Genomic DNA, 10,556 nt, shown 5'->3' with positions numbered 1-10,556 from the left:
GAAACGTCGTGTATTAATTGAAAATATACTGTGCCAGTTATCGTCGATATAATCCTTTATTGTTGTGTATCCATATTTATCAATCCGATGTCCATAATGTCTTATGGATGTAGTTACGCCGGACATTCGGACATAATAAGTATGCCGTATAAAGAAACAACGTATATGGACATTCCACAGATATGTGTGCTAGACCAATCGTATGTCCTTCGGATATCCAGTGGACGTCCATGTGCTATGTGGATATGCCTGTGTATCTGGTTATGTATAACTTAACTCATATACTTTTTATTCACTCTAAATATTAGGAAACATTGTATATGTTTCTTACCTGAAATGCATTATTTGTACAAAAGATCATAAGATGTACATAGGTGTTTCGACGGAAAATACAACCACTTGGGTTTGCGGGCGAACAAGTCTCCTCGTCGTCCCAGGATCCGCGCACTCTCGTGTTTCTAACAATATACCCTCTGTCTAGTCGTGGATTGAAATGCAGAGCAATGTTTCCAGCCGTCTTGCATATTAAATTCACCGAAAATCTGCCACGCGATTATATCGGCATAAGTTTGCAACTTGCATTTATTACCCGGAACAGTATAGCATACATTTGTAAAAAAACTGTATTCTAAGTAGTAACACGTGTCATTTAATTTTATTCACTTAGAACAGAGAATAGCAATAGAAAATTTCCGGTGGTTCGAAAATTTACTTTGTCACTAAATCAGTTTTTTAATTTTTTAACTGTAATATTATTCCGACTTTAATAAAACTCGGGAAAAAGTATCTACGTTTTAAAAGGATTATTTTACAATTTTGTGTCTATTATTTCTCTCAAGGTAAACACTAAAAAAGGGCTCATCAGCAACATACCCCTAGAGCCATTTAGACCCGGTCTCCCCTACATAAAACCCTGTACAATGTTTATGAATTTCAGAAAGATAGATAACAAAGTTACGATTTACAAATTAACCTAGTGCGGGCATAATATAACCCACTATGAGCTTAATATGAATACAAATACCTTGATGCATTTGCAGAAATGTATCCGGTGAAAATAATGGCGGATGTTACTTTTAGTGGTTGCAACGGAATCGGTTTATGGATATTCTAAAACAGCACATCTGTACACGTAAGCTATTTAATTTGTATATTACACAAATGTTTCCGCGAAACAGATGGTTTTAAGTACAAAATACAATTCAAGCATTCCCTTGAACGGCCGCTCTCGCTGCACATGTGCCAAAAACCCGGCCCGTCTCCCATCATTGGGTACTGCCAGTATCGTTGGTACTCACCACTGGCACGGTTTTCTCGTCGAAATAAGAGAAGTCCTTGAACGCCTCCTGTCTCGCTAGAGTAGCAGTGTCAGATGACATGCTGCTTGGTATGCAACTCCCACGACTCGATAACAAGTGACCGTAGCAGATACGAACTGCGATTCTCTCTCGAGCGTTTCAGACGTACCGCATCGCTCCAAGTGCGGAGCAGTGATACTGTTTGGAAATGTCTGCTACATCGCAACAGCTGTATTGGGGATAGAGTGGGAATGGCTCCCGTATCTCATACATGTCACGTGCTGCATACATGCGCATACATGTAGCACGTAGCTTGTGTGCGGTACAAGAGCCAACTCCGCTCTGTCCCCAACACCGCTATCGCATGTGGTAGACGTTCCCAAACGTCATTACTGATGCAGAGCACGACTGACTGTTGACGCCGTTGACGGCGACTTCTCTCCGTCTTTACGCATGGCGCAACACTTGGTCAGGAGGTTGGTCTGCTCCGTCTATTCTCTTCTGTTTCCACCACTACTCAGTCGAGCCACGGAGCAAATGCGGTTGCGCAAGCTAACATAGGAACGTATATGATCCCAGAAAACCAGACATATCTATTGAGAATAGATTTGGAAAGTGTATGCAATTTATCAAACCAAACTATAGCTACAGTGCGAATTTCAAGTCGATTGGATGAAAATCGCAAAAGTTATTCATCTTACCAATTTGAAAAACAATTTCGGTTTCGAGAAAAACGCGTTCAAAGTCTCAAAATGGATTTACTACGTTAACAATTCAAAATAGGAGCTTGCTAATTTTTTTACCTTTACTCCGCTATCCCATGATCATATAAAGTATCCCTTCCAAGTTAAGATTTTGGTCCTCAGCTTCTTTCCTTGAGGATTTTATATCCTACCTAGCGTCTTTTCTTGTTTCCGACGATGAGCGGTTCGCGGCTTTCACGTGGCAGTTGTCATTTTCGGAGCAATAATTATACAGTTTATTGCCGATCGGCAACTCCAACACTTTCATAATCTTCACTAACAATGTGTTGCAGAAAAACTAGTTTTTCTTATTTCTAAAAAAAAAACAGTCAAGAATATTCACCACAGATTTTATTCTCAACAAACTACAATGTTCTTCGTAATATATGTATGTATATTATTTAAACATTATATAAGTGCTTATGAGCTATGCCACGATGTAATTAGTGTGCAGATAATTTCCTGGCAAAATGGAGAATATACATATCTTGTTCTCTTATAACAATTGAAGATAAAACAATCATATGATTTATGAAATTTCTATGTTTTCATCAAGTATTTTTATTCTAGATTAAAAAAAGAATCTATTAAACATTTTTAAAAATCTATTAAACGTTTGAAACAGCAATTTTTATCAATTGTTTTTGGATAAATTACATACGGTTGGAAATATATCAAACACAATAACAAGACTAGACGTTTTGATATCCGAAATAGATACTCATGCAAACCCACGCAAAATGTTACAGAAGAAAAATTTTTTTATATCCTTTCATTGACCTTTTCACTTATTTTCGTCCATTACGTGAATGAAGAATCGCTATATAATAGTTCAATTTGTCAACATAATTCAATATATCGTTTAATTAAAATTATAACTAGAATCCCCATGAGTAAATCATAACACTGCATGCCATGTCATCTAAGTTTATCCAACTTCCAATTTTAATTCACAAATATTTTACTCGTCAGCTTATAATAATTTGAGCAGATGTTACATTAATTTACAGCATCATATAATAAAATCATTATTTTCAATTCTATACATAGAAAAGAAAGTAACACTTAAAGCAGCATTGTGCTATATTGCTTAATTCTATTGTTATGAAAAGGCTAAATATGAAAGGACTTCGGCAATATCACATTTAGACAATTTAAGCCCTCATATTTGTAAACAAATATTCATAGAACCTTGTAAGAAATAATCGCAACGTATCTTGATATCTTTCCATATAATAATTTCTACTGCATTGTGCAATTGTGATTGTTCTGGATGGTTAACGATAGAAGAACACTGTTAGTCACGAAAAGATATGAATGAGTATCGGAACGCCTTATGAAAGAAAGAGTAGTCATGAGATTTGCTTAAATATCACGAGGATCATGCGGATCTGGGAGTTTCTGCCAGGTTGGCTCAACGTCCCAAATCTCGCGGGCGTACTCCGCAATCGTACGATCTGATGAAAATTTTCCCGACGATGCTATGTTATGGATAGTCATTTCTACCCACTTATTCTCATCCTGAAACAGTTAACAAGTGATTACATGCCATGGTGATCTTACAGAATAAAATTTTAATATAAAAAGAAAACTATTATAGTAATTCCTTATAGATTATTCAGAATTGTGACAATATATCGCAACGTCACTCAAGCTCACTTTGTACATTAATAAATTTAAGCAATCATATAATTCATAACATCTTATATAATACACAACTTTATAATTAAAATAATTATATTGTTACGCTCGCGTTCCGGTCGCCCGGTATCTCCTGGAGTCGCTTAGTTACGGTTGCTGTTTGTTCTTAAACAACTGTATCGTTTGATTCGAAGTTTGACTTTCAGGCCTTACGGACATATCTCTTTTAAATAAAGTTCGTGTTCCTTTCCTCGTGGTTAATTTGTGTGCGAGTGAGTGCGAGTGAGTGCCACGGGAGTGGAACGCGGCGGCGCGAACAAGCCGTAACAATATTATATAAAATTGTTAAATGTGTTCTTCTATAATACTTTACAATTGGTTTTGCAATTTATATAAGCTATATAGATTTTACAGGTTTTAAATGTAGTCAAGTTGAAAATGCCTACTTGAAAAATATTGAAAAAAAATGTAATTTTTGAAATCTCCAATCTTCTATGTCATTAAATTAAAAAATTATATGTAAAGAATTACGCAAGTACTGCATAACAAAGCTATGTGAATTACAGTCTCCTCATATAATAGAAAGAGAAACAAAGTGAAAGGATGTGAAAACAAAGATGGTTGTATGAAATATAAAATACTTCTGTATGTATTATTTAAACAAACCTAATACTTGTTAATTTTTTGCAATTATAATTAAAAGTTTCCTAAAGAAACTATTGCTAGAATAGTTTTTTCCACTTTTTCTCCAAATAATTTGTTATCCTTGTTCTTATATAAAATAATATAAATCTTTTTGTCAGTTTTTAATAAGTGAAAGTTTATACGAAAGTTAATTGGTTAAATACCTGATAGACTTTGCTGACATTATCCTGCATATTTATATAGCTCTCGTAATCAGCCAAAAGTAGGAACCTATCCCATTTAAGCAATACATCAGCGATATCTCGGAATTCATCAGGATTGTTTGGACTGAAGAATCCTCCTTGGATTTGATCGATACATTGTTTGGCTTCCGGCAGTTTGTTATAGTAATCGTATGCATTATAGCCTTTGCTTTGTAGAGCCTCCACTTCATCCACTGTCATGCCGAAAATAAAGATGTTGTCATTGCCCATTTCTTCTGCCATCTCAACATTTGCTCCGTCCAAAGTGCCGATGGTTAATGCGCCATTCAACTATAAGAATAATGCAAAGTTCCACTATCTGTCTAAATCTAATTTTATTTAAAAAAATAACTAACTGCAATCAAACGTTATGTGAAATAAATTAAAAGAATTAGAATTTTATACATACATTTGTGGTTTCATATTTAAAATTATATTTTGTTGCCAAATATGTTACTAACCATAAATTTCATGTTACCAGTGCCAGACGCTTCAGTGCCAGCGGTCGAAATTTGCTCGCTCAGATCCGCAGCTGGTATGATCTTCTCAGCCAAGGTCACACGATAATTTTCAAGAAAGATTAACTTAAGCTTATCGCCAACGATTGGATCATTATTGACAACATTAGCGACACTGCAAATGAGCTTGATGATCTTCTTCGCCAAATGATAGCCTGGCGCTGCTTTACCGCCTATCATCACGGTTCTCGGAACAAAATGAGCGGATGGATCCCTTTTTATTCGATTATACAAAGTGATAACGTGTAAGCAATTCAATAGTTGCCGTTTATACTCGTGTATACGTTTCACCTGTCAACATAACGTAACAATTTAATACTGTATCCTATTCTATACCAAATTTTTCAATTTTTTCCTACAATTTATAAATGCATCGCTGCATATTTTCCATCCCTGTATTAATTGTCATTACGTATTCCCAATAAAAACCAACTCGTAGTTACATAACACGGATATTATAATTTTTCATTCAACAATATAAATTATAACGCATAATTGTTGAGTATAATTATATGAAAGAAATTATAATATTAATGTTATGTGACTGTTGGTGTTTAATAGAATTGTACAAAGCAGCTAACAAAATTTATCCGATATTCTTTTGACTTTATTACAGCTTCTTTGACCAATTTAAAAACGATTTTTCTTTAACAGAAACCTTAAGGTTGATAGCATTTAAAAAACTTTTACATCTTTGTATTTGAGTAATAAAAATCTTATTAGTTCTCTTATAGTTCAATTAAAATTACATAACTAAAAATAATAACTTTGTCTTTTATCTTCTTTCTTAAAACATAATTTGTCAACCATTTTTTATTTTTAATTATTATTGGTTAAAGCAACGTCTTGATATTTTTATTAAAGGATAAATCGATTACAAATTGGTCAAGAGATTTAATTAATGAAGAGAATATCCCTTGAAACATTATATCTTTTACGTTGTTTGTATTCTGACCTGGATATCAAAAATAGATGCTGAATTAACTCGAACACCATACTCCTTCTCTAACAACTGAGCTAATCGCAATTTGTTTTCCTGTTTGACTTTAACAATGTTACGTTGAAAAACCGGATCCTTCGCCCATTTCTTCAATTGCTCTAACTGCTCCAGATGAACTGTCCATTCGCTACCAATTTTCTATAAATTATAAAAAGGACACGAAATTGTATAGATTATATACATAGAAAAATCATGGTTATTGAAATAATGTTCCATATATTTGAACTCACTTCCTCGATTATATCAGACAAATTTGGATTACAGAGCAGCAGCCACCTTCTCGGCGTGATACCATTCGTCTTGTTTTGAAATTTCTCCGGTGTCAGTTCGTAAAAATCCCGGAAGCTAACAAAAGGTCAAATTAAACATTTTTTTTCCCCCAAGCATTGTTAGCTCTGAGACAAAGAAACAAAGAAAACTCTACATACACGCCGTCTTTAAGAATTTCTGAATGGATACGAGCAACTCCGTTTGTGGCATGACTACCGACGATTGACAGATGAGCCATGTTAACCCTCTTCTCACCTTCCTCTTCTACCAGAGACATTCGACGAATGCGATCCATATTGCCGGGCCATTTAGCCGCGACGTTTTCAAGATGCAGATGATTTATCTCGTAAATGATTTGCAAATGTCTCGGAAGAATACTCTCCAGCATATTGGTAGGCCATCTCTCCAACGCTTCGGGAAGAACTGTGTGATTTGTATAGGCGCATGTACGTGTCGTAATGTCCCACGCCTAAAAGTTGAGATATTTGTTTCGAATATTCATGTCTAATAGAAACATTTCTTTTATCAATATCAGGCACTATCAAATGTACGATTAGGAAAAAGCTGCAAATGCAACAAATTCTGTCGTCTATAATAATGAATTTTCAAAACATATAAAATTAGATCTGATGTGCGATGATAATCTGAAATTATCCCAATGCACTCAAATAAATCGGGACGATCTTCGTTATTATATAATTCACACAATTAAGTTCAAATTCTCGGTAAAACACTTAAATATGTTGACCAAAAAATGGACGTAACGCCAACTATTGTTAAACCGTGACACATATACAGAGTGTCATTTTAATCAATACACGCAAATACCTCGCAAAGTAAGCAAGATGAAAAAAAAATTTTATTATAGTGTTTTGAAAAGGTCTTGACGCCAGCTACAAGAATATATGAAAAATTAGTAGTTTCATTTAAGAAAATCAAGTTGCTAAATTGGCCACTACTTTGACTTCAAAGTCAGGGTCAAGATCACCATCAAGTGTTTCCTTTTGAACCTTACAACTTTTGTATAAAACATTTTTTCCATCTTGCTTATTTTACGAGATATTGGCGTGTATTGATTGAAATGGCTCACCCTGTAGAATACAATTAAATTGTTTAGAATATTTTTTAAAATGTTCTTCACATATTTAGGCAACTCCTATGTGATAAACATACCTCCTCCCAAGAAAGTTTTTCAACATCAATGAGTATTCTCATCAGCTCGGGGATAGCTAGCGAGGGATGCGTGTCGTTGAGTTGAATAGCTACTTTGTCAGGAAAAGCTTTAAAATCAGTTCTGTGATGCTCCCTCGAGCCGAATTTGCTAGACTTGTATCTTCGAATGATATCCTGCAGAGTAGCAGCTACCATAAAATATTCCTGCTTCAACCTGAGCTCTTTGCCCTCGAAGAAGTTATCGTTAGGATACAGAACTCTGGAGATATTTTCCGCCAAATTACGATCAATTACAGCCTGTATGTAGTCACCGTCGTTAACTGAAAGAGTCAGCGATATAAGAAAGAAACTGTTATCATAATGCAAAAACTTATCGATGTGACACTTACAGAACTTCAAATTGAATTCTATGGGCGACTTTGCGGACCATAGTCTTAATGTATTGACAACATTGTTTTTGTAGCCGGGGATTGGACTATCATAGGGCATGGCAAAAACAACCTGTAACAAACAATGAATAAGATTACATAATTATTTACAGGTTATTTATACGGGGTATCCCAGAATCATTATTATTTTAATCGTAGCTTTTTTACACAAAAAGAGATAATATTCTTTCCATTTAAATGTCGAGGAAGCTCATTAGTTTCTTTCTAACTTTAGTTGCGCTTTTGTATACAAGCTTTGAATTAACATTCCGTTGAAAAGACCTGAACTTGACTACACATAATTCTGTCGTATATTTTCTCCAACAAGATTTTCAACTTCAAATTTTCTATTTAACTGTTCGAAAATTACACATGCCTCTGTATTTTGTTAGAAAAAGAGAGATTAATTCAAACTAGTTGTGATACAAAGTAATATTCAGCAATACATATTCTGAATAGCTTAAAGTATTCAAGTAGCTTAAATACATTAAAATGATGCGTATTACCTGCGTGTTCACCCATTTCTTGCCCTCCGGGGTGTCAATCACGTGGCCATAAAAGTTGACCGGCAGCATAAATTCTGGTCGAGCTTTCTCCCAAGGATTTCCATATCTCAGCCAATCGTCAGGCTCCTCTAGTTGTTCGCCGTTTTTTATCTTTTGTGCGAATATACCGTATTCGTAACGTATACCGTATCCATAAGCAGCTAGGCCTAATGTGGCCATGCTATCCAAAAAGCAGGCTGCTAAACGACCTAGTCCTCCGTTACCAAGTCCGGCGTCTTCCTCGAGTTCTTCCAATTCTTCTATATCCAAACCCATCTATGAAAAGTAATCACAATTATATAAGATGATCAGAACAGCGACTGTTTCCTAAGCAAATATAGAAAAAAATAGCAAGAAGCTATTCTACGTAAGAAGATAACTTCGTAAAACGCAGATAATAATTTCTCTGGGTTTCAATAAAATGCAAAAAACTAGAACTATATCGCAATTACCCCAAAAAGTTTGCAAACTTCGACGTGTACTATAATTTAATATTTTTATATCAAAAGAGAATATTTTCACGTGTTGTTTGAATTTTAGAAAGATGTTAAAAACAGTTAAGTATATAGTAAAAGTTTTTCGTTATATGTATATGCGACATTATTTTCTACAACTTAATTTAATTAAGTACACTTGCCTGATACATAGCTTCGTCGCATGCTCCTTGTATCCCTAAATTGATCATTGTATTTTGCAACGATCTTCCCATATAGTACTCCAAGGATAAATAATATACTCTCTGAAAAAACAAAAAATTTAAATAATAGTATTGAAATGTCTTGCTGGATTTAGATAATGTTAATGTGTTGCCAATGCAACATCATAAATTCAAACAGATGATTAATTTAAAATAGTGACTAAAATTATTTAGATAAATTTCCATAATGCCTAAACGAAGCACGGATAGAAGAACAATGCACATAATTTTCTACATTTGATGGAATTTTAAATGTGTGATTTACTATGGAATCTGATGAGACAACTTCATTGGCAGTGACAATGAAGTTGTTATATCCCCTGGTTGAGGTTCATTGCCAATTACTTCAAACGAAGTGATTGGCAAGAGAGAAGTGCAGAAAATACGATCGTGTACAGAAGAACGTAATCGCCCAGTCGAATTGCTATATCTATACGCTATGTCATAATATTATTCGGCTTCATGTAGCGAGATTAGTCAAGGACTATTGCAACTTGGCCGACATGTTTTGCCGAATTTGTATGTAAAATTTAAATACAAGAAGATCTTATTTAAATACAGGAAGATCCAGGTTCAAACCCTGGCTGAGGTGTTACTTTTCGCAAAGTTTTTTCAGCGATGAAGAAAGGAAGGAATTTAATAGATGCTTGTTGGTATGAAAAATAATTAGATTACTTGTGAAATATTATAATAAATTAATTTTATTATTTTAACTTATTATTGACAAATAATATTTACGAACTGTGACAATCATCATCGCCGCGAAACTCGCCGCGGACTCGATCGCCGGCTTCGACAACCAATCGGAAACCACATAAAACGGCAACGATACTTACGATTTATTCGACTCCGAACACGCACTTCACGGGTAAACATAGCGGATGAAAAAAGAACAAAAAAGCGGATAACAAAATAGCGGATGTAAAGTACGTGAATTTTGCATCCGCCATTTCGTGCGCGCTATTTGTTATATTTGTTATATTCCATAAGAATTTTCAAGTAAAATTTAAATTCCATGGGTCCTAATAATATCTAAATAATGTTTCCTAGCATAGCTTGATTACAGTTGAACGTTTCAACCGTTCTTCGGGTCTTCTTCAGTGAGCTTGTGAAAAGAGCGAGTCGTCGATGACTAGGAAAATTCCTTTAACCCTCTGCACTCCGAATTATATTTCATCTATTGGTTTGAACTTGAAAAACTGTCGAGTGAGACTCGACGAAGGAGCTCCTGAAATAAAAACTGATGTCGAGTCATACTCGACATAGGAGTGCAAAGGATCAATGCATCAGGAACAAACGCTTCAACCTTTTTTCGGGTCTTCCTTAAGGCCTGTATCCACGATGCTAGAACTTGGA

At 34.8% G+C, this 10,556-nt stretch overlaps 2 protein-coding genes across 2 annotated transcripts in view; both read right to left on the bottom strand.

Moving 5' to 3' along the window:
• The window catches only part of LOC105560964 (galectin-8-like), a 5,946-nt gene extending 4,113 nt beyond the window's left edge, over positions 1 to 1,833 (bottom strand). Inside the window, exons 1-3 of the mRNA XM_012010521.1 lie at positions 1,299 to 1,833; positions 1,025 to 1,110; positions 332 to 542 (exon numbers count right to left, since the gene is read on the bottom strand). Of these exons, the coding sequence (XP_011865911.1) occupies positions 332 to 542; positions 1,025 to 1,110; positions 1,299 to 1,379 (378 nt within the window). The 5' untranslated portion in view covers positions 1,380 to 1,833. The remainder of the gene's footprint in view (positions 1 to 331; positions 543 to 1,024; positions 1,111 to 1,298) is intronic.
• Positions 1,834 to 2,377: 544 nt separating this feature from the next.
• The window catches only part of LOC105560963 (glycogen phosphorylase), a 12,304-nt gene continuing 4,125 nt past the window's right edge, over positions 2,378 to 10,556 (bottom strand). The window contains exons 2-11 of the mRNA XM_012010519.1: positions 9,141 to 9,242; positions 8,465 to 8,779; positions 7,920 to 8,031; positions 7,531 to 7,850; positions 6,516 to 6,826; positions 6,318 to 6,432; positions 6,043 to 6,225; positions 5,031 to 5,378; positions 4,531 to 4,860; positions 2,378 to 3,562 (exon numbers count right to left, since the gene is read on the bottom strand). Of these exons, the coding sequence (XP_011865909.1) occupies positions 3,407 to 3,562; positions 4,531 to 4,860; positions 5,031 to 5,378; positions 6,043 to 6,225; positions 6,318 to 6,432; positions 6,516 to 6,826; positions 7,531 to 7,850; positions 7,920 to 8,031; positions 8,465 to 8,779; positions 9,141 to 9,242 (2,292 nt within the window). The 3' untranslated portion in view covers positions 2,378 to 3,406. The remainder of the gene's footprint in view (positions 3,563 to 4,530; positions 4,861 to 5,030; positions 5,379 to 6,042; positions 6,226 to 6,317; positions 6,433 to 6,515; positions 6,827 to 7,530; positions 7,851 to 7,919; positions 8,032 to 8,464; positions 8,780 to 9,140; positions 9,243 to 10,556) is intronic.

The sequence above is a fragment of the Vollenhovia emeryi genome, unplaced genomic scaffold (assembly GCF_000949405.1).
Source record: "Vollenhovia emeryi isolate VEMERY1.0 unplaced genomic scaffold, V.emery_V1.0 DF939216.1, whole genome shotgun sequence".
Taxonomy (NCBI): Eukaryota; Metazoa; Arthropoda; class Insecta; order Hymenoptera; family Formicidae; genus Vollenhovia; species Vollenhovia emeryi.
This window is presented reverse-complemented; position numbering and strand designations above follow the sequence as displayed.